Source organism: Schistocerca serialis, chromosome 7 (assembly GCF_023864345.2).
Source record: "Schistocerca serialis cubense isolate TAMUIC-IGC-003099 chromosome 7, iqSchSeri2.2, whole genome shotgun sequence".
Taxonomy (NCBI): Eukaryota; Metazoa; Arthropoda; class Insecta; order Orthoptera; family Acrididae; genus Schistocerca; species Schistocerca serialis.
This window is the reverse complement of record NC_064644.1, coordinates 108,598,720-108,624,414: the sequence shown is the minus strand read 5'-3', so window position 1 is coordinate 108,624,414 and position 25,695 is coordinate 108,598,720. Positions and strand designations below refer to the sequence as shown.

At 41.0% G+C, this 25,695-nt stretch overlaps 1 protein-coding gene across 3 annotated transcripts in view; it reads left to right on the top strand.

Annotated features, from left to right (window-relative positions):
- The window catches only part of LOC126412103 (SET and MYND domain-containing protein 4-like), a 138,903-nt gene that overhangs the window by 61,147 nt on the left and 52,061 nt on the right, over positions 1-25,695 (top strand). For all 3 annotated transcript variants that reach the window (XM_050081533.1, XM_050081532.1, XM_050081534.1), the window contains 4 exons: positions 3,109-3,280; positions 11,553-11,685; positions 15,878-16,086; positions 24,787-24,991. In XM_050081533.1, the coding sequence (XP_049937490.1) occupies positions 3,109-3,280; positions 11,553-11,685; positions 15,878-16,086; positions 24,787-24,991 (719 nt within the window). The remainder of the gene's footprint in view (positions 1-3,108; positions 3,281-11,552; positions 11,686-15,877; positions 16,087-24,786; positions 24,992-25,695) is intronic.

Here is a 25,695-nt window from a genome sequence, read left to right as displayed (position 1 = left end):
ACATAGAACTTATACTAAACACAGGCTAAAACTGGGTTAGGAAACACCAGAGATGTTGAAAAGAATGATTAGTTTAGCCTAAACGCTGACTATAAACAGCAGCCGATCACAATAAGAATTACTTAAAAATATATCTGATAGAATTTTAGATGCACAAGTGTTTTAATGCCTCGAAAACATTATATGTGGTCCTTTTTGATTAGGCCTAAAAATACTATACCTACTTGGTGAGTCATGTAAGAACTTTTAAATATGGTAATGAAAAGTTTTGGTAGAATGTAAATAATTCAGTGGTAAAGATAAAAACTTATTGAATAGTAGAGGCATTAAGTTGTTGACAGGCATTAAAGCAAGAATGAGGACTTTTCTAGTTTCTGAACAAATCCATTTTTGAGCTAGAGAATACATATACACACAAATATATATAATAGAGGGAAACATTCCACGTGGGAAAAATATATCTAAAAACAAAGATGATGTGACTTACCAAATGAAAGCACTGGCAGGTCGATAGACACACAAACAAACACAAACATACACACAAAATTCAAGCTTTTGCAACAAACTGTTGCCTCATCAGGAAAGAGGGAAGGAGAGGGAAAGACGAAAGGATGTGGGTTTTAAGGGAGAGGGTAAGGAGTCATTCCAATCCCGGGAGCGGAAAGACTTACCTTAGGGGGGAAAAAGGACGGGTATACTTTCGCACACACAAACATATCCATCCACACATATACAGACACAAGCAGAACTCCAGAATTTCCTCTCCAACCTCAACTCCTTTGGTTCCATCAGATTCACCTGGTCCTACTCCAAATCCCATGCCACTTTCCTTGACGTTGACCTCCACCTGTCCAATGGCCAGCTTCACATGTCCGTCCACATCAAACCCACCAACAAGCAACAGTACCTATATTATTACAGCTGCCACCCATTCCACATCAAACGGTCCCTTCCCTACAGCCTAGGTCTTCGTGGCAAACGAATCTGCTCCAGTCCGGAATCCCTGAACCATTACACCAACAACCTGACAACAGCTTTCGCATCCCGCAACTACCCTCCCGACCTGGTACAGAAGCAAATAACCAGAGCCACTTCCTCATCCTCTCAAACCCAGAACCTCCCACAGAAGAACCACAAAAGTGCCCCACTTGTGACAGGATACTTTCCGGGACTGGATCAGACTCTGAATGTGGCTCTCCAGCAGGGATACGACTTCCTCAAATCCTGCCCTGAAATGAGATCCATTCTTCATGAAATCCTCCCCACTCCACCAAGAGTGCCTTTCCGCCGTCCACCCAACCTTCATAACCTCTTAGTTCATCCCTACGAAATCCCCAAACCACCTTCCCTACCCTCTGGCTCCTACCCTTTTAACCGCCTCCGGTGTAAAACCTGTCCCATGCACCCTCCCACCACCACCTACTCCAGTCCTGTAACCCGGAAGGTGTACACGATCAAAGGCAGAGCCATGTGTGAAAGCACCCATGTGTATTTACCAACTGACCTGCCTACACTGTGACGCATTCTAAGTGGGAATGACCAGCAACAAACTGTCCATTCGCATGAATGGACACAGGCAGACAGTGTTTGTTGGTAATGAGGATCACCCTGTGGCTAAACATGCCTTGGTGCACGGCCAGCACATCTTGGCAAAGTGTTACACCGTCCGGGTTATCTGGATAGTTCCCACTAACACCAACCTATCCAAACTCCGGAGATGGGAACTTGCTCTTCAATATATCCTCTCTTCCCGTTATCCACCAGGCCTCAATCTCCGCTAATTTCAAGTTGCCGCCACTCATACCTCACCTGTCATTCAACAACATCTTTGCCTCTGCACTTCCGAATATGTCTGCTTGTGTCTGTATATGTGTGGATGGATATGCGTGTGTGTGCGCGAGTGTATACCCGTCCTTTTTTCCCCCTAAGGTAAGTCTTTCCACTCCCGGGGTTGGAATGACTCCTTACCCTCTCCCTTAAAACCCACATCCTTTCGTCTTTCCCTCTCCTTCCCTCTTTCCTGATGAAGCTACCGTTGGTTGCGAAAGCTAGAATTTTGTGTGTATGTTTGTGTTTGTTTGTGTGTCTATCGACGTGCCAGCGCTTTCGTTTGGTAAGTCACATCATCTTTGTTATATATATATATATATATATGTGTGTGTGTGTGTGTGTGTGTGTGTGTGTGTGTGTGTGTGTGTGTGTGTGTTTGATTTTACACTTGGTCAAGCCTGAAAATGGATTCATTCAAAAGCTAGCAAAGATTTCAGTCTTGTTTATGTGCTTATTGGTGACTCAACCTCTCTACTATTTGGAAAGTTGTTGCTTTTACTCCTAAATTATTAATGTAATACACATTTTATGTCATGAATGGAACAAGACATAAAACAACATTTTTCTGAAGTGAAGCTACACAGAAAAGCATGTAATTTTGTTGTATGGTTAATACTTATAACATTTCTATCAACCAACATATTGAAAGCTGATAAGCTCAACACTGAGCATCCGTTAAGCTCCATGGTATTGAAGAAAGTATGATTACTTTTTAATAGAAATGTATACTTTTTAATGGCATTCGAAAGCTCTTGACAAGACAGGTGCAGTGATATAATGTTTGTCAATGCTGGCTTTGAAACATTTCATGAAAGTATCCAAGTAATATATTAAAACTGAGAGGGAAGGTTGCCCGAATCCACTACTGTGGTGTAAACATATCTAATATTGTTGCTATATATAACAACAGTGCCTGGCCTGAGATCCATGCTTAGTGGTGTTTACATTGAAGTAATCAGTGAATCGGATGATTCTGTGAAAAGTTTAACCAGTATGTAATTGAAGAAAACAATACTTCGTTCAGTATATAAGTTGATGCAAGAGTGAAGAGTGTTATGCACAAAGAAAATTATGTGCCTCTCTGCACAGTACCATTGTCCAACAACTTTGTTTTGATATATTGGACTGACCATGGGTCATTTGTGTGTGTATGTTTTGAAACTTTTCTGTCAACTTTAAATATAAAACACAGGACTCATATATGATACTCATGAAGCTGATGCATAATTGATATCAGATAATGTTATTTATTGTTGTAGCTGTAGTTATAATTTTTAGGTTCGTGAAGCAATTCTGAGTACAATGAAGCACGTCCGTCCTCTGTACCGTGCAAAGGATCCTGTTATAGCACAGCAGAAGTTGCTGGAGGGACACAAGGAAATGTCTAATGGAGACAATGCCAAGGCACTCATTTTATTCACGCAGGCTCTCCTGAGGGCAATGCCAGCAGGTCAGTGCCACTATCCATGTCTGAATATTGCACTGATTTTTAACTGACGCTTACTGTGATATGGCCATTTTGTGTGTGTGTAGAAAGAAGACTTAAAGTCTGTTGATGCTCAAGCGGGTGCACCGTTTCTCGTAATATGAGCGGGCGTGTGGCATACTTTGTACATATGTGAAGAGTACCTATCTTTACATTACCAAGATAAACAAGTATGAGCTAAATCACACTTTAATCTCAGTTTAATGAACAATGATAACTAATCTTACATTATTTGAATTAGAGCATTGTTTAATTAAAACACAAGAAAAGAAAAAACTTTCATTCTATCTCTCTCTTGCCATGGATAAGTGTTACACCAACCTAATCACCCACTTGAAGCATTAAACAGTGCAGCTGCACCAGATCCCAGCCAGCTGTTTATTTGATTACTAATTAACTCATAGACAATTGCCTCATTGTGGGATTGAGTTACTAACTGATAATCTGAGCGATTTTCTTGCATGAAATACAAATATTTTCTCATCTAGCTCGCTGTTTATTTTATATTACTGCTGCTCGCTTGGACATATGACAACACAATTTATTACTATGTTAGCTGAAACAGTAATGAGTGAATAGGTATGGGCTCACAACTGTGAAACAATAATGTATGGTTCAAAACAATTTTATTTGTACTTGATGCACATTATACACATACATGTCCACTGGAGGGCAAACTACAGTCTCCCTCCCCCTTGCCCCATTCTGATCTTATATCATCTGTGGATGGAATTTGGTACAGTCAATATTTGACTCCCTATTCTCTCTGATATCTTGCCCTTCACCTTTGTTCCCCTCATCCTCATTACTGGTAGGTCCTCTCAATATTTTCCTCCTTTCTCACTGAGTAAGGAACTAACAATATTATAGCTGCTACTCACAATATAGCGAAGATGCTAAGTCACCAATAGGCACAACACAAAGACAGTCAGAAAATGAGCTTTCAGCCAACAAGGTCTTCATCAGAGATAGAACATATACATACACAAACACAACTCACACACACATGACTGCAGTCTGTGGCTGCTGAGGCCACACTGTGAGCAGCGCAACCAGATGGTGTGGATAAGGAGGAGGCTGGGACAGGGAGGGGGAGGGATAGCAGGGTAGTGGTGAGGGACAGAAAAGTGCTGCTTTTGGGAGCATACAGTGATTAGGTGGAGAGAGGGTAGGGCAGCTAGGTGCAGTTGGGAGGTTTGACGGAAGAAAGGAGAGAGGTTAAAAGACAATGGGTGCATTATATGGAGGTGGAATCTGTTCTTTCGGACATGTCTGAAAGAACATATACCATTGGGGACCATGCAGCTCTCTAGAATGATATGATAATTAAATCAAGACCCTAAGCTGTCGACAGGTGTTGATATACATCAATGGGGACCGTTCAAAATGTGTGCCCCAACTGGGACTGAAACCCAGGATCTCCTGCTTACATGGCAGACGCTCTACCCATCTGAGCCACTGAGGGCACTGAGGACAGTGTGACTGCAGGGATTTATCCCTTGCACACTCCCCGTGAGACCCACATTCCCAACTTAATGTCCACACACTACATTTGTGGTGCCCCTGCCCACTACACTCATTACTTGTGGCAGACAATCTGACCAAGTCTCGTAAGAGTTCAGGCAATGCGTGAGCATCTGAACAGAACAAGAAGGTCAATGGCCGGCTAGCCTTAACTATATATGGAAATGGTATCTGTTTTTTTGGACATGTCCGAAAGAACAGATATCATTGGTGACCATGCAACTCTCTAGAATGAAATTGAAATTAAATCAAGACCTTAAGCTGTCAACAGGTGTTGATATACATCAACGGGGACAGTTGAAAATTTGTACCCAGACCGGGACTCGAACCCGGGATCTCCTGCTGACATGGCAGACGCTCTATCCATCTGAGCCACCGAGGGCACAGAGGATAGTGCGACTGCAGGGATTTATCCCTTGGACGCTTCCCGTGAGACCCACATTCCCATCTTAATGTCCACACACTACATTCAAAGTGCCCCAGCCCACTACACTCATTACTCGTGGCAGACAATCTGGCCGAGTCCTGTAAGAGTTCAGGCAATGCGTGTGCATCCACACAGAAAGAAGAACATGTCCGAAATAACAGATATCATCTCCATATATAGTTAAAGCTAACCGGCCATTGACCTTCTTCTTCTGTGAGGATGCACTTGTATTGCCCAAACTCTTACGGGACTCGGTCAGATTGTCTGCCATGAGTAATGAGTGCAGTGGGCAGGGGCTCTACGAATGTAGTGTGTGGACATTAAGTTGGTAATGTGGCTCAGATGGATAGAGCATCTGCCATGTAAGCAGGAGATCCCGGGTTCGAGTCCCAGTCGGGGTACACATTTTCAACTGTCCCCATTGATGTATATCAAGACCTGTCTACAGCTTAGGGTCTTGATTTAATTATCATTTCAGTGGGTGCATTGGTCAAATAGTGGACTGTGTATTGTTTGAATGGGAATACACAAGGGGCTAGAGAATAAGGACAAAGACTAATGAAGGTTGAGGCCAGGAAGATTACTGGAACATAGGATATAATGCAGGGAGTTCACACCTGCACAATTCATGGAGAACATTGTGCTGAGTGGTGTGCTCAGCAATGGGGTGGTCCAGCTGTTTCTTGGGCACAGTTTGTTAGTGGCCATTCATGTGGACAGACAGCTTATTAGCTGTCATGCCCATGTAGAATGCTCTCCGTCTAACCGCCTGACTGCACCTAGCTGCCCCACCCCCTCTCCACCTCGTCCCAGTATGCTCCAACAAGCAGCACTTTACTATTCCCCACCCCTACCTTGCTATCCCTTCCCCTTCCCACCCCAGCCTGCTCCTTACCCCTGCCACCCGGCTGACAGTCTTCTTGTTGTGCCTATCTGCAACTCAGCCGGTCCACTACATGGTGAGTAGCCGACTATCCTTTTTATAATAATGTTACATTCCATCCTGGATTTTTCCATTGTAGAGTAAGGAACAAACAGTTCCAAAACAAATAGTTTATATCTTTTAAATGTGTCTGTTGGCAGTACTTGAACTTTGCCTTTTGAAGGTAAGAACTGGTGAGCCATCTGCCTCTCCATAATTTTGTGCATTTTTTGTGCATTTCTCAAGTCAGTTTTCCTTTTACTACATAAAATTTTCCATTGCTTTTAAACTATATTTATTGCTGATAATAATAAATCACAAAATGCATTTATTGTTAAGGCAATGACCAGCCATCCGTCTCTTCATAATCTTCTATTGTAACACACAAAGAGGAAATGAGGGGAAAAGTTGTTTCCAAAAATCTCGAAAAATTCTTGACTGATGTATTTTACATGATACTCTAACAAACGTTGGGACAGACAGGTGCTACATATTTTTAAGACACACACATACACGCATGGTTATTCCATGATGATGTTACAAACATTTGGGGATGTCAGAAAAGGATAAATGTATCAATCTGAGGTACGGAGCCCTAGTCTGAAAATGAGCAAGTCAGAGGTATAAGCAAAAATTTACTAAGTTCTGCCTTAGCCTCAATCAGCACTCATGGGCTCCACTTTCCAAACCCTGATCATGACATGCAGAATTCCTGCCGAATACTCACCAAAATCCTCAGATAATTTCCCCTATTGATGGACTAGCAACTTGATGTCAGAGAGGCCGAGTAATAATGAATTCAATTTACCTGCTTAAATTTCACAAGCTGCTACCTTTACAACAGTTGTTTAGAATGCCAACCCTCAGTGTCAATGCAGGCATTGCATCATTGCACAAAGTTCTGTCGCGCCTGTTATGATACCTCGGGTGTCATTTGACAAGTGTCGCAGGCAGCAAGAATTCTTGTCACAAGATCCTCTTCAGTCTTGACAGGTGTCTTGAATTTCTGACTATTCACAAGGCCCCACAAGAAGAAATCAAGTGGGGTGAGATCAAGAGTGCATGCTGGCCAGGAAACGGGTCATCCTCTGCCTCTCCACTTTTCAGGGAATGTCTAATCCAGGTGCTCACGAACCCTCAGTTTGAAGTGAGGTGGAGCTCTGTCATGTTGGAGCTACACCCACTGACAAATAACAAGTGTGATATGTGCAGAAACAGGTCTCTGATAAGTACTGTGTACACTGGCGCATTTATGCAGGGAGGAAGAAAAAATGGACCTAGTGCATAATCGCTGGCTATGCCTACCAATACATTGACTAATACTCTGTGTTGATGGCTCTTCACAGCTATAGCATGCGGATTCTCATTGACTCAAACATGACTATTGTGATTATTTAGCATTCAGTCTCTGGTGAAACAGGTTTCAGCCATGAAAAATACACATGCAGGGAAGTGAGAATTGACTGTAAGATGCTGCAAGAACCATTATCTGAATGTGACATGAACTCTAAAGTCAGCAGGAGTCAAAGCATGCACTTTCTGTGGATAGTGGGAGTGTAGCTGTATTTTCCTTAACACTTGCCACACAATACTCTGCAAAACATTCATTTATGTGCAACTAATTGGACGCTGATTGCAGGCAGCTCATTGACTCTATAAAAATTTCTGGATCTTCTATGTTAGGAGTCCAAGTAGTTCCTTATCCTCTTTGGTTGTTGTACTGTGGCACCAATTTCCCTGTTTCACTTTATTGTTGGACCATCTTTGGGTTTATGGTGTGAGCCAAATGTCTTCTGTGCACATATTTTATCCTGTACAAACTCAGTTTGGTTAGGGCTGATCAACATCAGTGCTTCCAATTGTATACACAGACTGCAGTGTACTATAGTACAGACATTGTACAGCAGCACTGCTCATGTCACTACATGGCATGCCATCTGCAGTGGATTAGTTAAGTTATCATCCCAGCCTCAATGACTAAGTCTCATCTGGAATACCTACCCTACTATTATAGCAACAGCAGCAGAGGTACATGTATTTCACTGTCAAAAGTATCATAAAGATAGTAACATCTAACTTTTGACTCAGTAGTTTCTGGACCAGGGTCCCTTACATCAAATTGATTCATTTATCCTTCTCCGTCATCATCCCTGAAAGTTTTGTAACATAATCACGCAATCACCCTGTATAAAAGGGAAACATTCTTGAAAAGTTCTTGACTGATTTACTTCAAATTTTTACATGATACACTAATAAATCTTCAGACAGACATAGGCTATGAATTTTTTAAAACAACAATGTATAGGTTTTCTGTTAAACCCAACTGTGAGAAAAAAAATTCTGTACTGTGATGTGCTGTGAAACTGCGGAAAATCGATTTCTTTCTCGCAGTCGGTTTCAATTACAATAGCAGGGCATTTGTACCATTAGACAAACTGTTTCTCCCATTTACCACACATTCCTTCTCATTACATACAATTTCAAACAAATATTGTACACACAAGAATGTGCTGTCCCCCCCCCCCCCCCCCTCCTCGCAGTCAACTTCAACAACAGAAAACAGGAAATTTGAATTTACGGCTTATTGGCTTATGATTAGAATACTATTATGGAATCAAATCATCCAGTGCTTTGTAATCCTACTTGTTTGCTGATTAAAACTATGCGAAATACTGTCATTGAAGATACTATTCTCACATATCCAGCAGCTGGAAAGATCCTTCCCATACACTGTGTACCAATGATCCCAACTGATTTACCATTCATTTTAAGATTTTAAGTGACTTCAATGTCCAACCAAAGTTTCATTTGCAATAACAGTAAATAAGGTTCAAGGTCAGAGACAAGGGAGAAGAGAGGTGAGCAGAGAGGGGCGAGGGAGGAGTTGGACAAAGAGAGGGGGGAGGAGGAGAAGGAGAGAGAGACAGAGACTGGAGAAGAGGTAGTGGACTGAGAAAGGGGAAGAAGGAGAAGATGGACATAGAGAGGGGGGGAGAAGGAGATTAAGATATATGTCCAATTCCCACCCATGTTTAGCAATTGTGAAGCACTGCTGGGTTTGCTAGTTTTATATACTTCTCAAGTGAGTTTTCCTTTAGCTACATAGAATGATATTTAAAATTTTCAATAGTTTTTCACTGTGTATATAGCTGATAATGCTTATGAAAATTATGAAATTCATTGTCTATTAATCCACCATTAATCCTGAAAGCTTAACAATGTATTTTAAGTAAACAACATGAACTTCAGTTAGACAACTGTTTTCAATGTTAAGTGTTAACTTTTCTGTTCATCATTGCATTACAACTTGTATTGTGAAATTTTTAATTTTTAAAAGTGTCCTCATACATGGAACATTGGAGGCTAATATTTGCAATTCTAAAAGATGAAAACATATTCTTTTCTTGTTTTTAACTGCCACAACTAGTAAGCTTGTGGCTTGGCATCTTACTGAATATGTATGTCTCAAATAAAAGAGTTCAGAGTCTGACAGTTGGTCGTAGCACTTGATATAACTCCACCCTGGGAGTGCTTTTGTGTGTGAAAAGTGATATTATACACTGAAGTTGCTAAAAATTGCAGTTAAAACATATCCTACATGCCTGGCCTCAACTTCCATTACCCTCATGCATAATCATTTCCCCATCTCTGCTGCTCTCCTCTCCCAGCACAGTCTCCTAATGCTACAGCTAGCACCCTACCATCCTATCCCTGCCAGTTTCCTGTGTGCTCTCACAGGCAGCACTATAGTATCTTTCCCCAGCCCTACCGTGCTGTCCCTCCTCATTCCCACCCCCCACCTTCTCCATACCGTACTACCCAATCCAACTGAGATCCCTACTTATCCCAGTAGGGGGACAGTGCCCAGAGGTGACAATAGCCATGTATGTGTAAGTTGTGTATGAATGAGTGTGTGTGCCAATTCATCTGACAAAGGACTTGTTGTTGTTGTTGTGGTCTTCAGTCCTGAGACTGGTTTGATGCAGCTCTCCATGCTACCCTATCCTGTGCAAGTTTCTTCATCTCCCAGTACCTACTGCAACCTACATCCTTCTGAATCTGCTTAGTGTATTCATCTCTTGGTCTCCCTCTATGATTTTTACCCTCCACGCTGCCCTCCAATGCTAAATTTGTGATCCCTTGATGCCTCAGATCATGTCCTACCAACCGGTCCCTTCTTCTCGTCAAGTTGTGCCACAAACTCCTCTTCTCCCCAATTCTATTCAATACCTCGTCATTAGTTACGTGATCTACCCATCTAATCTTCAGCATTCTTCTGTAGCACCACATTTCAAAAGCTTCTATTCTCTTCTTGTCTAAACTATTTATCATCCATGTTTCACTTCCATACATGACTATACTCCATACAAATACTTTCAGAAACGACTTCCTGACACTTAAATCTATACTCGATGTTAACAAATTTCTCTTTTTCAGAAACGCTTTCCTTGCCATTGTCAGTCTACATTTTATATCTTCTCTACTTCGACCATCATCAGTTATTTTGCTCCCCAAATAGCAAAACTCCTTTACCACTTTAAGGGTCTCATATCCTAATTTTATTCCCTCAGCATCACCCGACTTAATTTGACTACATTCCATTATCCTCGTTTTGCTTTTGTTGATATTCATCTTATATCCTCCTTTCAACACACTGTCCATTCCGTTCAACTGCTCTTCCAAGTCCTTTGCTGTCTCTGACAGAATTACAATGTCATCGGCGAACCTCAAAGTTTTTATTTCTTCTCCATGGATTTTAATACCTACTCCGAATTTTTCTTTTGTTTCCTTTACTGCTTGCTCAATATACAGATTGAATAACATTGGGGAGAGGCTACAACCCTGTCTCACTCCCTTCCCAACCACTGCTTCCCTTTCATGCCCCTCGATGGACTTGGTCCGATAGATAATAATATTCAACAGTCTCTTTTTTCATATGTGCCTTTCCACTGCTTAATGCCTCATCTATGAGATAAGTAGTAATCTATCCTAATTAATATTGTTATTTCATCCTGGATTTTCCATTAGAAAATATTACTGGCTTAATTGGTGAAAAAGTGATACCTGCTTGCCACAGTCTGTAAACAACTGCCTCAGACAAAGCGTGTGTAAATTATCAATAAATATTGATCATTGCCAACTGGAATGCTGCTTCTGCCACCACATTTCATCCATCCGGCTTCATCTAATTTACAGGAATTATCTGTCTGTCAAATGCTATGGTACTGGTATTCCCACATTCCTGTCTTATAGTAAAATATTAAGACTTCATACTTCAGTTGCTTGAAACTGGAAGGTGGAGCTAAGGTGGCATTAAGTATACAACATGTTTGTGTGAATTAATATCAGTTTACATTTTTCAGACTCAGAACCATCAAAGACACTGCCACATGCCTTTGCTGCTAGGTCTGAGGTCTTGTTTGAGATGGGCAAGTACCAAGAAAGTATTAAAGACATACAGTTAGCAATTCGTGAAGGATTTCCTGAGAATCGCAGGTGAGTCAGATTCCCAGTTTCATTCACAGCTGTGATTAAATTGATGTCTTTATTAAAAGATTATAGTTCATCAATGAAGTAACAAAAAAAATCTTCGTTCTTTGTGGACATGAGCTATGTATCGTGCTTCTTCACAATCATTTTCAGCTCAAAAACTGACTTTTGGAACTGTTCTAATATCTATGAGAAAATCAGATCTCTATAATCTGTACTAGAAAGGTCCTATCAGTTTTTTACACAAAATTTTTGCCACTACTACTAAGTTAAATATGATATTTGAATGTATCAAAAGCACAGGTGGGAACAACAGTAAGTCACTCAATACTTAATTTTTAGTGCAGTAGTGGAACATTTTTGTTGGCAATTCTGCAATTGTGGTAATAGTTTTGAATAAAATGTCTGCACCAGTTGCACTTTTCTGTTTATTTAAAACCATGATTGGCTGCGGCACCTGAGGCCATTACCTAGTGGTATATGTCAGACGTTCTGTGCCCTCTGAGGATACCTGACAAACAAACATGACCATAGTTTCTGGCAGCTGAAGCCAAACCAGCTGGCTTCAGCTGCCAGAGACTGTGGTCAAGTGTGCACAAGTTGCATTTGTGTGTGTGTGTGTCTATTTTTGATGAAGGCCTTGTCTGAAAAGCTTATTGTGTGACAGTCTTTTTGTTGTGCCTATCTGTGACTCAGCATCTCCACTATATGGTGAGTAGCAAATATTGTTTTCATAGTGCTGTTACATTCCATCCTCGATTTTCCATAGTTCAAAAAATAATAAGAATTTTTTAATTTCTTGGCCTTCATACACCCAATTTTTAAATTTTTTTATCTTGTTGTTACACATGTTCCTGAAGTAAGTTTTCATTTTTAGCTGTTTTGAATATTTAGTTTATTGTTGACACTCAAAAAAGTTTTCAAGTGCTCAGCAAATTTTTGCATTCAGAAAATATGAATCAAAGAAACTGCATTAAATTTTGCTTGAGAAAGGGAATAAAGTACAGCTTTGCATTTGGAATGTTGACTGTGGTTTTTGGCAAATCTACTATGAATAAAACAAGAGTTTAGGAGTGGTATAAATGTTTCAAAAAGGATTGAGAAGATTTTGAAGATGATGACCACCCTGGACATCCTAGCACATCAATTACTGATGATAATGTGGAAGAAGTAAAGAAAATGGTTTTGGAAAATCACCATCAGAGAGGTTGTTGATGATGTCGGCACATCCTTTGGCTCATGCCAAACAATTTTTTGGATGTTTTGGGCATGAAATGTGCAGCATCAAAGTTTGTTCCAAAATTGTTCAATTTCAACCATAAATGACATCACATAGACATTGCTCGGGAACTGCTGAATGAAGTTGACAACAATCCAGAACTTCTAAAGAGGATTATAATAGGTGACAAAACATGGATATATTGGTTTAAAGCTGAAACCAAAGCCCAACCATCCCATACAAACTGCCTGAAGAGCCAAGACCAAAAAAAAATTTGACAAGTTAGATCCAATGTGAAGGTTCTTGTCACTGTTTTCTTTCATCACAATGGGATAGTGCCTCATGAGTTCCTGCTTTATGGTTGTACAGTCATTAAGGAATATTACCTGGAAGTTACATGCTAGTTACTTGAAGCAGCCTGAAGAAAACAACCACAACTGAGGCAAGCCCAACTATGGAAATAGCACCACAGTAATGCTCCCTCTCACATCTCATTGCTTGTTCATGATTTTCTGACAAAAAACAAAACTGTTATGGTGCCTCAGCTACCATATTCACTGGACATGGCCCGTGTGACTTCTTTCTATTTATGAGGCTAAAGAGTATCATGAAAGGACGTTGTTTTGCCACCATTAATAATATAAAAAAATATTGCTGAAGGAGCTGAACACCATACCAAAAAGTGAGTTCCAGATATGTTTCCAAGATTGGAAAAGTGTTGGCAAAAGTGCATCTTATCTGAGGGGGAGTACTTTGAAAAGAGCAAGGCTGATGTTGATGAATAAATTAAGATACTTCAAGAAAAACAAAAATTCCCATTACTTTTAGATCACAACTCGTATAACATTAAAAAATGGTCTTGGAGGCCAAAACCTGTCATGGTTTTAAATAAACATAAAAATGCAACTGGTACAGACAATTTCTTCACAACCACTCAGTACTTACCAAAAAGGTACTCTGAAAGTATATGTGCAAGTGGAAGCATAAAATTTCTTAGTTTATCAGTGATGGTCTTTTCATATCAAACTCTTTTACCTCAATGTACTATGTCCAAGATTTTTCCAGTGAGTAGATGTTATCACCAAAATGTGGTTCTGAAAAGTCTAGAAATATCCATATATAGTTGCCGTAACCTTTTTCCAGTTACAAATTCCTTTAAATGTGGGGGAAAAGAGAAGACAAGTGATACTGAGTCTATTGAACATTAAGACAGTTCACACTTTTAATTCTTCAGTTTTTCACTCCAAACATGCCTTTGTGGAGAGATGTACTGGGGACTGACTGTCTCCTTACCATAATGTATAAGATAATCACTAAAATTGAAACTTTCCTGGCAGATTAAAACTGTGTGCCGGAGCAAGACTCGAACTCGGGACCTTTGCCTTTCACGGGCAAGTGCTCTACCATCTGAGCTACCCAAGCATGACTCACGCCCCATCCTCACAGCTTTACTTCCACTAGTACCTCGTCTCCTACCTTCCAAACTTCACAGGAGTTCTCCTGCAAAACCTTGCAGGAGTGCTAATTGTGCAAGGTTTGCAGGAGAAACAAGACTTTTCCTGAACTGAAAGAGAAGTGAAATAAGGAAATTCAATATCGCCAAAACTATTCTTAGCAGTCCTAGAAAGCTGCAACAGAGAAGGAGAAATATGTGTAACTACATCATATCTGCATCATCTTTCTTTTAAGGATGACACTCTATTTTATGGCCTCTATTGCAGACAATTTCACAATAAATGAAGTTGAAAGTTGGCTTGAAAACCAGATACAATAAGACTACAGTAATGTATAGCTGCGAAATCAAAAAGAAAACAGTACAAATTGCCTGTTAATTCAGAGAACTAGTTGACCATTTTTTGCACTTAGAGCAATTAAAGGCAAAAACTGACAAGACACCAAAAGAGTAAAGAAGAAAAAAATATGACTGGGAGTGGGATTGGTAAACTAAATACGATCTTCAAAACAAAGGACAGTTCAAATTCAGTGTGAATTACTAGTTCTGAGTTAGGACAAAATCAAACAATGGAAATGAAGGGTGGAATAATGACAATATCATGAAAAGGATAGATTACTACTCACCATATAGTGACGATGTTGAGTTGCAGGCAGGCACAACGAAAAGACTGCTAAGCAAGTAAGCTTTCAGCCAAAAGACCTTCCACACACACACACACACACACACACACACACACACACACACACACAAGTGGAACTCATACATGCATGACCACTGTCTCAAGTTGCCAAGGCCAGACTCAGCAGCCAGAGGCAGTGGTCATGTGTGCATGAGTTGTGTTTGTGTGCATGTGTGTATATGTTGTTTAATTCAGAGGAAAGTCTTTTGGCTGATAGCTTACTTGGTTAGCAGTCTTTTTGTTGTGTCTATTGTGGCTCGTCATCTCCTCCATAAGATGGGTAACAATCTATCCTTTCGACTTAGGGCAGTGAGATGCAGACTGGAGATGGGAAAACAAACAAATGACTCAGGCACAGGCTGGTGGAGGTGATGTAATTATGTTCATCTTGAAAATGAAGTGAGGGTTGTGTGGACCTGCAGCCAGGTAAATGTTATGATAGATGGACCAAGCAAGATTCCAGGAGATGAGAAAAGACCATGATGACAAACTACAGGAAGAGGGCAAACGACATTAGAAAATATGCAGGCAAGAAATACATGAATACATATGGCTGAAAACCATCAGTATGGAGAAGTCTAGATAGGCTTTTATCCAGCAGTGGATGTCAAATGCCTCATGATGTTGTGTAGCAACAACTGCAGCCACTTTATATACACTCTGTGTTTGATATGAATGTTAATGTAAGTCAGTATTGTAAATGTATGTCCAGGAGTCATGAGGTCAGTGAGAGCATTATATATTTCTTTTAAAAAAATCAGATAATGTGTCCCACATCAGAGTGAGATATTGCAAACAAGATGTACATTATGTGTGAATAACTATCTAACTACCAATGTGTCAGATTTCAGCTATATTGGCGAATGGCTCGCTGCCACCGAAATCTTGGAGAAACTGCAAAAGCCCGTGTCTGCCTACAACTATCACTTAAGTTGCTGGAGAATGCTTCATCAAAGGATCAACATTCAAGGATAATTATATTAGAAGAAATGGAAGCGCTGCAGAAAAGTGTCACAAGCACCACACAGCAAGAAAATAAGGAAATGAAACCAGGTACACATGGAAACTCTTCTTTGCAATTACTTTATGTGCACTACTAACTGTATAGCTGTTTAATTCCCAGCTCTATCATGTCCTTATTTCAGAAAGAACTATCAGTCCATAATTTGGAGAAAATTACCATTTACTGTATTCCATCTTTCACATACACAAGTCTCCATGAGCTCGAGATAACAGCACTGCTCTGCAAATCGGTGGTCCAGGGTTCTATTCCTACCTCAGGCATGGATGTAGGTTTGCGGTCAAAATCCATATGACTAGATTATCACCTATTAGTTGAACAGAGATTTTTATTTCCTCATTACTTTCTAATGATAAATACCAAAATCTGTGAAGAAAGAATCATTTATGATCTAGTTATCATTTTTATGTTGGTAAAAGGTGTAGATCTTAGATTAAAGTCCCAGTTCAGCATAGGGTTTAAATCTGCCAGGAAGTTTCAAATCAGTGCATACTCGACAACAGAATGAAAAATGAATTCTGGCATTTATGAATAGTTTAATTCAAAGGAGTGTTAATATAAAAGTAAAGGAACTCACAAAAGGCAAAACATATTGAAGCAGTGGATTAATGGAAGAAGGAGAATTTGGAATTTTGTGTGGATGTCAACTAACATTTTTCAGAACAGAAGAGAAAAATGTTTATTGGGGAAATACTTCTTTTCATTATAATTTTAATCTAAATTATTATAAATATACATCTTCTTTTATTTTTTGGTAATTTTTTACTTACCATTCTTAATTACTGACTTACTAGATCATACATGATTCTTTCTTCACAGGTTTTAGTATTTAATATTAGAAAGTAAGGAGGAAATAATAAATCTCTGTTCAGCTAATAGGTGATAATCTAGTCATGTAGATATAGATGTAGATAGACAATCATATTTGAAGCCTGGGAGGAATGGAAAGGATGCAGGCTAAGCATTCGACACATTGGTATCAGAGCCAGTGAGATGTGGCGCATGATCAAGAAGACATGGAAGTGTTGACTGGGAGGGGTTCATAGGACAGAGAAAGAGGAAACTGTTGGATAGACACCCCTGCACAATGAAGAGGATGTGGAGGTGTGGATTGGGAGGGTCGATATGACAGAGGAAGGGGAAATTGTTGGGTAGACATCTTCTAACCCCTTCCTGTGTTCTGTTACCTCCTCCCAATCCGTTCCTCCACATTGCCTTCATTGTGTGCCACACCTCAGGAGCACCGGTACATGAGTGCCACATACCTAGCCCATGCACCTGCTGCCTCTCCACCTGCATTCCTAGCATTCACACCTGCTGCCTCCCTCCAAGCTACTAGCTATCTGCCCAATCCCTCATCCTGCTTTCCATCTCTTTCTCCCTCTACCCACTCTAACTGACATGACTTTATCCCACTGGATCGACCTTCTTTCATTCATGCTTTAAGATGTGAGTAAAACCTGCAGTTCCTGCTCTTAATAGACACACTTAGAGAGCTTCCCACAAATAATGTTGGCTTTTCAAGGATCAAATTTAATTTATACATGTTATTCTTATCTGTTAAAAAAATACATTTCCAAAACTTCAGGTAGGGTAGGTGTTTCAGAACTATGAAATCTGAGCTCTAGAAACAATGGCTTCAGTGTGAAACCTGAGTTTCTCCCAGTGTGTAAAATGTTCAAATAATTTATGGGAATGTAGCCAGGTGAAGATGTCATCTTGTTCAAAGACAGTATCTGGCTGCATTCCTGTAAGTTATCTGAACAATAACTCCACTATTGTTCTAGTGGAGTAATTAAGGTTGAAATTTGTTAAGAAAGTTGTCCATCATCATCATAGCGAGTGTTATACTTATAACACCGAAAACACCATTTACTTTCACTATGCAATATTTTTATTGGCACAAGATAAATCAAAACACAAAGAAATAGTTTTCGACAATCACGGTAACAGTCATGACGAATGTCTCACACCAACTAGTCAACAACCAAAGTAAGTAAAACGAAGTACAAAAAGGCAAAGATATTAATATTTTCTGGCAGTTCTGCCACAGTTATTATAAATGCTCTGAATAACATTAATACTATTTCAAAAACAGGTAAAAATGACCAATGAATGTAAAATTTCACTTTACATTTCTGAAGCTGTAACTCTTAATATTATATTTTGACTATGTACTTCATCAGTTTTGCTTTCTGAGTAATTTGTTCTTTTTCCTGGTACTACTGTTTGGTTTGCCATGAATTTTTTGTAATGGCACTGCCAATGAACTAGATTCTCTGAATTACAGTTCTCTTTAGTTCTCTAACTCAGCACCAATAGAATAATGGCAACATGATTCATTCTGTCAACATTATCAGACTTCACTTGTGATGGTATATCTTGTAAAAATATGGACAGCAGTCCTCAGTTACATACCAGTATATGAATGTTGATATGATGAGTTCTACAAGAACACACAGTCATAATGTCTATTCTTATCAACATCTGTTGAGCTTCTAATCCAAACATCTTATCAAAATTGGGGTATAATTAAATAAAGTAATAAAATGCTTCAGTTTCAAAATCCCTAACTGAACCAGCTAATGATATGTCATATAACTTGAAATTTAGTTTTTTTTATTTTAATGTAATTAAATACAAAACTAAAAGTAAAGAAGAAAGAAGGAATTGATGATGTGAAATCTGAATATGACAGGACATTTGGATAGCAACAATGAGCACTCATGTACTGAAGCACACATATATTTATTTATCAGTGAAAATAATGTTTTTGAAAATATAATATAATCGGGCAGGTTAAAAATCTACTCACCAAGTGGCAGCAGGAACAAAGCACATACAAAAGTTAAGAAAATGTGCAAGCTTTCAGACCCAGTGGCTCCTTGTTCTGGCAGAAGGGTTGATTGGGAATCCAGAAGGATGAAGGAAAAGGACTGGTGAGGTTTACGTTCTGTAACTTTCCCCATTTATTAAACCTTGCCAGTCCATTTCTGTCATCCCTCTTCCTTCCCCTTCAACTCTTCTATCAGAATAAGGAGCTAACTGCTCCAAAAGCTTGCACATTTCCTCACATATTAACACAAATTTATTTTAATAATTCTTACTGTTAGTATTAGGAAATGGATTGATCAATACTCACCACATAGCAGAGACGTTGAGTCACAGATAGGCACAAAAAAAAAAGACTGACAAACAAGTAAGCTTTTGGCCAAAAAGTCCACATCCGAATTAGGCAATATACACACACTCACTCAAGCAAACACAACTCACATACACATGACCTCTGTCTGTGGCTGACGAGGCCAGACTGTGAGAAGCAGCGCATGATGGGAGAAGCATGATGGTGGAAGCATGGAGGAGTCTAGGGTGGGGAGGAGGTTGCGGTAGCAGGGGAGGGATGGGGGAACAGTAAAGTGCTGCTCGTGGGTTCATGTGAGCATACAGGGACGAGATGGGGAGAGGATAGGGCAGCTAGGTGAAGTTGGGAGGTTAGTCGGAGGGTGGGGGCTGAGGGATTTTGGGGGAGGGAGGGCAGCGGAAAAGGAGACAAATAAAAAGACTGAGTGTGCACTGGTGGGATAAAGGGCTGTGTTGTGCTGGAGTGGGAACAGGGAAAGGGATAGGTGGGTGAAGGACAACGACTAATGAAGGTTGAGGCCAAGGGGTTACAGGAACATAGGATATATAGCAAGAAGGTTTCTCACCTATGCAATTCAGAAAATCTGGTGTTGATAGGAGAGATCCAGTTGGCATAGCATGTGAAGCACTCATTAAAACGAAGAATGTTTTGTTGTGCAGGGTGCTCAGCAACTGGGTAGTCCAGCTGTTTGGTGGCCACAGTTCGTTGGTGGCCATTCATGTGAACAGACAGCTTGTTGGTTGTCATGCCCACATAGAAACAGCACAGTGGTTGTAGCTTAGCTTGTAGATCACTCAACTGGTTTCACAGGTAGCCCTGCTTTTGATGGGGTAGATGATGCTTTTGACCTAACAGGAGTAGTTGGTGGTGGCAGGATGTATGAGAGAGGTCTTGCATGTAGGTACGTTACAAGGATATGAGCCCTGAGGCAAAGGGTTGGGAGTAGGAGTTGCATACAGATGGATGAGGATATTGTATAGGTTTAGTGGGTGGCGGAATACCACTGTGGGAGTGGTGGGAAGAATAAAGGGTAGGACATTCCTCATTTCAGGCCATGATTCACTTGCTTCAGTTCTGGGTGGTACTGAGTCACGAGTCAATGCTCCCCTGTGGCTGGATTGTAGGACTTGGGGAGATGGAGAGTGACTGGAGAGATAAGACATGGGAGATCTGTCTCTGTACAAGGTTGAGAGAGTAATTATGATCTGTGAACGCCCCAGTTACATCCTTGTTATATTTTGAGAGGGACTGCTTGTCACTACAGATGTGATGAGCATGGGTGGATAGGCTGTGTGTAAGGCACTTCTTTGTTTGGAATGGGTGGCAGCTGTCAAAGAGGAGATATCAATGGTGGTTGGTAGGTTTAATATGGATGGAGGTACTGTTGTAACCATCTTTGAGGTAGAGGAGGCTTGTTGGGTTGAGGAAGACCAGGTGAAACAAATGGGGGGGAAGGTGTTGAGATTGTGGAATAATGTGGATAGGGAGGCCTCACCCTCAATTGAAATGACAAAGACATCATCAGTGAGTCTCAAACAGGTGAGTGACTTGGGACTCTGTGTGCTTAGAAAGGACTGCTCTAGATGGCCCATGAATGGGTTGGCATAGGATGGTGCCAAGCAGGTGGCCATTGCTGTGTTATGGATTTGTATGTAGGTGATGCCTTTAAAGGAGAAGTAATTATGGGTGAGGATATAGTTGTTCATGGCGACCAGGAATGAGCTTGTGGGTTTGGAATCTGTTGGGTGTTGGGAAAGGTAGTGTTCAGTAGTGGCAAGGCCATGAGCATTAGGGATATTAGACAAAGGTAGAGGCTGTCAAGGGTGATGAGCAGGGCACCATGTGATAAATGAACAGGAACTGTGGAGAGTCTGTGGAGGAACAGGTTATCTTTTGTATAGGAGGGCAGGCTGCTGGCAATATGAAGTTGTTGGTCTGTCAGAGCAGTGATTCTCTCAATGGGGGTACAGTAACCAGCCACTGTGGGGTATCCTGGGTGGGTGGGTTTATGGACCTCAAGAAGCATCTATAAGGTAGGAGTGTGGGGAGTGGTAGGGGTGAGGAGAGAGACTCCAGGGAGAGGTTCTAGAATGGTGCTTAGGATTTGACGTCAGACTGGAGATCCTTATGGATTTTTGGAATGGGGTCACGATGACAGGGTTTGTAGATGGATGAATCTGACAGCTGGCAGAGTCCTTCTGCCAGTTAATCTTTGCGGCTCAAAACAACAGTGGTGGTGCCTTTGCCAGCAGGTGGGATTATAAGATCAGGATTAGTTTTTAGGTGTTGAATTGTTGTTCTCTCTTGTGTGTTGAGGAATTTTGGGAATCATGGTGAGGCTAGGTTCGAGGTGATTTTGGGGCAGTGGTGGTGACTGCAATTGGATGGAGGAGTGAACTGAGTCAGGAGGGTTCAACATTGGTCTTTTGTAGAGCTTGATTGGTAGGGTTGGTGGCAGAAATGTGTTTCCATTGTAGCAACTGGGAGAGAGACAGAAAGGTCTTTAACATTTCCTGAATGATTGAATTTGCGAGTGGGGCAAAAGGTTAGGTCTTTGGTAAGGACTGATACTTCCACAGGACTGAGGCTTTTACAGGAAAGGTTCACAACTGTGTTTCAAGTCTGTTTAGGTTCTGGATTCTGTAAGGTGGAGGGAGGGAGTTTTTGAGGGTGGGATAAATGTATTAGGTTTGTGAGGTAGGATTTCTCGGTTGGGAGCTGATGTTGGGCTGCTATGCAACCCCAGATTCCTGGATCCCATATCACACATTGAAACACTTGCCCTTCAGGATCTAGAGCATCATGCACAAAGCCACCTCAAAAAACTTTCCAACATGTTCTCCACCTACTGCCTCATTGGACTACCACTATCCACCACAACCTCCAAACATTCCCCACATCCCCTCATAGCTGACAAATCCTGCCTCATAGACCTATTACACTTATCCCACTCTCAAAAAATTTCTCCCACCACCACACAGAATCCAGAATCCAAACAGACCCAAAACATGGTCATGAACCTACTCCTCCAAAAGCTTTTGCCCAATATAAGTATCAGTCCTTTCCTTTTGTCCCATTCACTTGCCCAATATAAGTATCAATCCTTTCCTTTTGTCCCATTCACAAATTCAATCAGGCAGGACTTGTTATAGACATTCTCTCCTTCTCCCAGTCCCTACAGTGGAAACACCTTCTTGCCATCAACCCCACCAATCAGACTCAACTGTAGCCCTATGTTGAACCCTGCCAGACTCAGTTCACTTATCCATCCAATTATGATCCACCCTCTGTTAATTTTCCAGAATTTCTTAACCCTGAACTGTGCCTCACCATCATTCTCCAAATCCCTCAACATGTAAGATAACCTTACATCCACAGAAAGAACCACAACCAACTACCTAAAAACTGATCCTGACCTTATAATCCTATCTGCTGACAAAGTCTCCAGCACTGTTGTTTTGAACTACAAGGATTACCTGGTGGAAGGACTCTCCCAGGTGGCAGATTTATCCATCTACAACCAAGCCACACTAACCCATTTCAAAAATCTGGCAGGATCTCCAGTCTCACCTCAAATCTGTCCCAGAACCTCTCCCTGGAGTCTCTCTCTCTCCTTAACCCTACAACTCCCCTCACTCCCACCTTCTACATGGTTGCTAAGGTTCATAAACCTAACTGCCCATGATGCCCCATTATGGCTGGATACTGTGCCCTCATTGAGAGAATCTCTGCTCTTGCAGACCAACACCTTCAGCCTATTGCCAGCAGCTGAATAAGATAATAACCTGTTCTTACATAGACTCTCCACAGTTCCTGTTCCTTTACCACATTGTGACCTGCTCATCACTATTGAGTCCACCTCCATTTACACTAACAACCCTAATGTCCATGGCCTTACCTCAACCCAAAAGCCACCTCTACCTCAAAGGTAGAGCAGTACCTCCATCCATATTAAGCCTACCAACCATTAGCAATACATTCACTCTGACAGCTACCACCCAATGCATACCAAGAAGTGCCTTCCATACAGCCTAGCCACCCATGACCGTCACATCTGTAGTCCCTCTCAAAATATACAATGGGTGTCACTGGGGTGTTTACAGATCTTAATTACCATCCCAAGTTTGTACAGAAACAGATCTCCCATGCCTTATCTCTCCAGTAACCTTCCACCTCTGCAAGTCCCACAGTTCAATGACAAAGGAGAATTCACTCATGACTCAGTACCACTCAGGACTGGAACAACTGAATCACATTCTCTGCCATGGATTCGACTACTCTCGTCATAACCTGAAATGAGGAATGTCCTACACATTATTCTTCCCACCACTCCCACAGAGGTATTTTGCAACCACTGAACCTACACAATATCCTCATCCGTATGTACACAACCCCTTCTCCCAACCCTTTGCCTCTGGGCTCATATCCCTGTAACAGACCTACATGTAAAACCTGTTCCATACATCCTTCTACCACCACCTACTCCTGTCTGGTCACAAGCAGAGTCTATTACATCAACAGCAGGGCTACCTCTGAAACCAGTTATGTGGTCTACAAGCTAAGCTGCAACCATTGTGCTGTGTTCTACGTGGGCATGACAACTAATAAGCGGTCTGTTCACATGAATGGCCACCTACAAACTGTGACCATGAAACATCTGAACCACCAAGTTGCTGAACACATTGTCCAACAAAACATTCTTCATTTTAATGACTGCTTCACAGCCTGTGCCATCTGGATCTTTCCTATCAACACCAGCTTTTCTGAATTGCATATGTGAGAACACTTCCTGCTATAAATCCTATGTTCCTGTAACCCTCTTGGCCTCAACCTTTGTTAGTCATTGTCCTTCACCCATCTAGCTCTTTCCCTGTTCCCACTCCAGCATGACACAGCTCTCTACTCCACCAGTGCACCCACAGGCTTTTCATTTCTCTCTTCCCCCCCCCCCCCCCTCCCAAAATCCCTCATTCTCCCCTGCCCTCTGTCTAACCTCCTCCTGACTGCACCTAGATGCACTATCCCCTCTCCACCTCGTCCCTGTATGCTCCCATGAGCAGAACTTTTCTGTGTCCCCCACACTTCACCGCTACCCCCCCCCCCCCCCCTCCCCCGCCACCCAAGTCTCCTCCTTACCCCTGCCAGCCAGATTGCTTCTATCGTAATGTGCTGCTTCTTGTCTCTGGCCTTGGCAGCCAGAGACAGTGGTCATGTGTGTGTGAGTTGCATTTCCGTGAGTGCGTTTGTGTATGTTTTCTAATTTGGATGAAGGCCTTTTTGGCCAAAGCTTACTTGCTAGACAGTCTTTTTGTTGTGCCTATCCATAATTCAACAACTCCACTATGTGGTGAGTATCAGTCTATCCTTTTCAGAATATTGTCATTCTATACTGGATTTCTTATTGAGTTCTTACTGTTAGCTTTTTATATATGCCTGACAGTGAGTCTCACTCACTGTCAGGCATATATAAAAAGCTAACAGTAAGGACTAACTGCAGTAAATTTAATTGTGTTGAATGAATGTGACAAATATGCTGATGGAATACAAAATGAAGGGAATGTATCCGATACATATAATTTTTTGTATACAGGTCTACCAGCTGTAGTTGGTGGTGAGAATCGCTCAATGCCAGGAGCATCATCCTATCTTAAGGTTGCTCATAGTGATAACAAAGGGAGGTACTGTGTCACCAGGAATGCAATTGCTGCTGGAGACTGTATTGTAGCAGAGCATCCCTATGCATCTGTTTTGCTCCCAGAAATGGGAGGAACACATTGCCACCATTGTTTCCAAAGGTGAGGAATAAATATTTAAGAGCCTTCTATTTCATCTTTTACATCAATAGTAATTACTCATACATTTTCAGACTGCTAAATAATTCATTCAGAGCAGTACAAATTTATTAATAGTGTCAAACTCCATCAAACTGATGTAAGTTTCTTTATAAAAGGAGAGGGAGTGAAAGTGTGTGTGTGTTGTGTGTGCATGAGAGAGAGTGAGAGAGAAAGAGAGAGTGAGAGAGAGAGAGAGAGAGAGAGAGAGAGAGAGAGAGAGAGAGAGAGAGAGAGAGAGAAACCAGTTTGAGACATTTATTTTTCAAATAAAACACTGAAAAATTAAATTGTCCACAGACACTGGAATAATTCACAAATTTGCAGTGTCATACCATGTTAGAAATTGCCTTTGTCCTTGTTGCTCTTTGATAACAAATTTTCCATTGTGATTAATTTATATACTTCAAATACTTTGAATTATACTGCTTTATCCCCACTGTTTAGGTAGTTGGCTGAGGTGCAATAAACATGAGAATAAGTTACGTAAAAGGCCAAGTTCTGTCTGCATTGGGCTTAGAAATATCTCTCATTTTACTGACCTGCAGACAAGACAGCTAGGATATGAGGGCTGTTCAAAAAGTATCTAACCTTTATTTATAAAATCAGTCTTCATACAGATACAACTGTTTGACACTAGTCACCTCCAAAGTAGTCCCTTTCAGCTT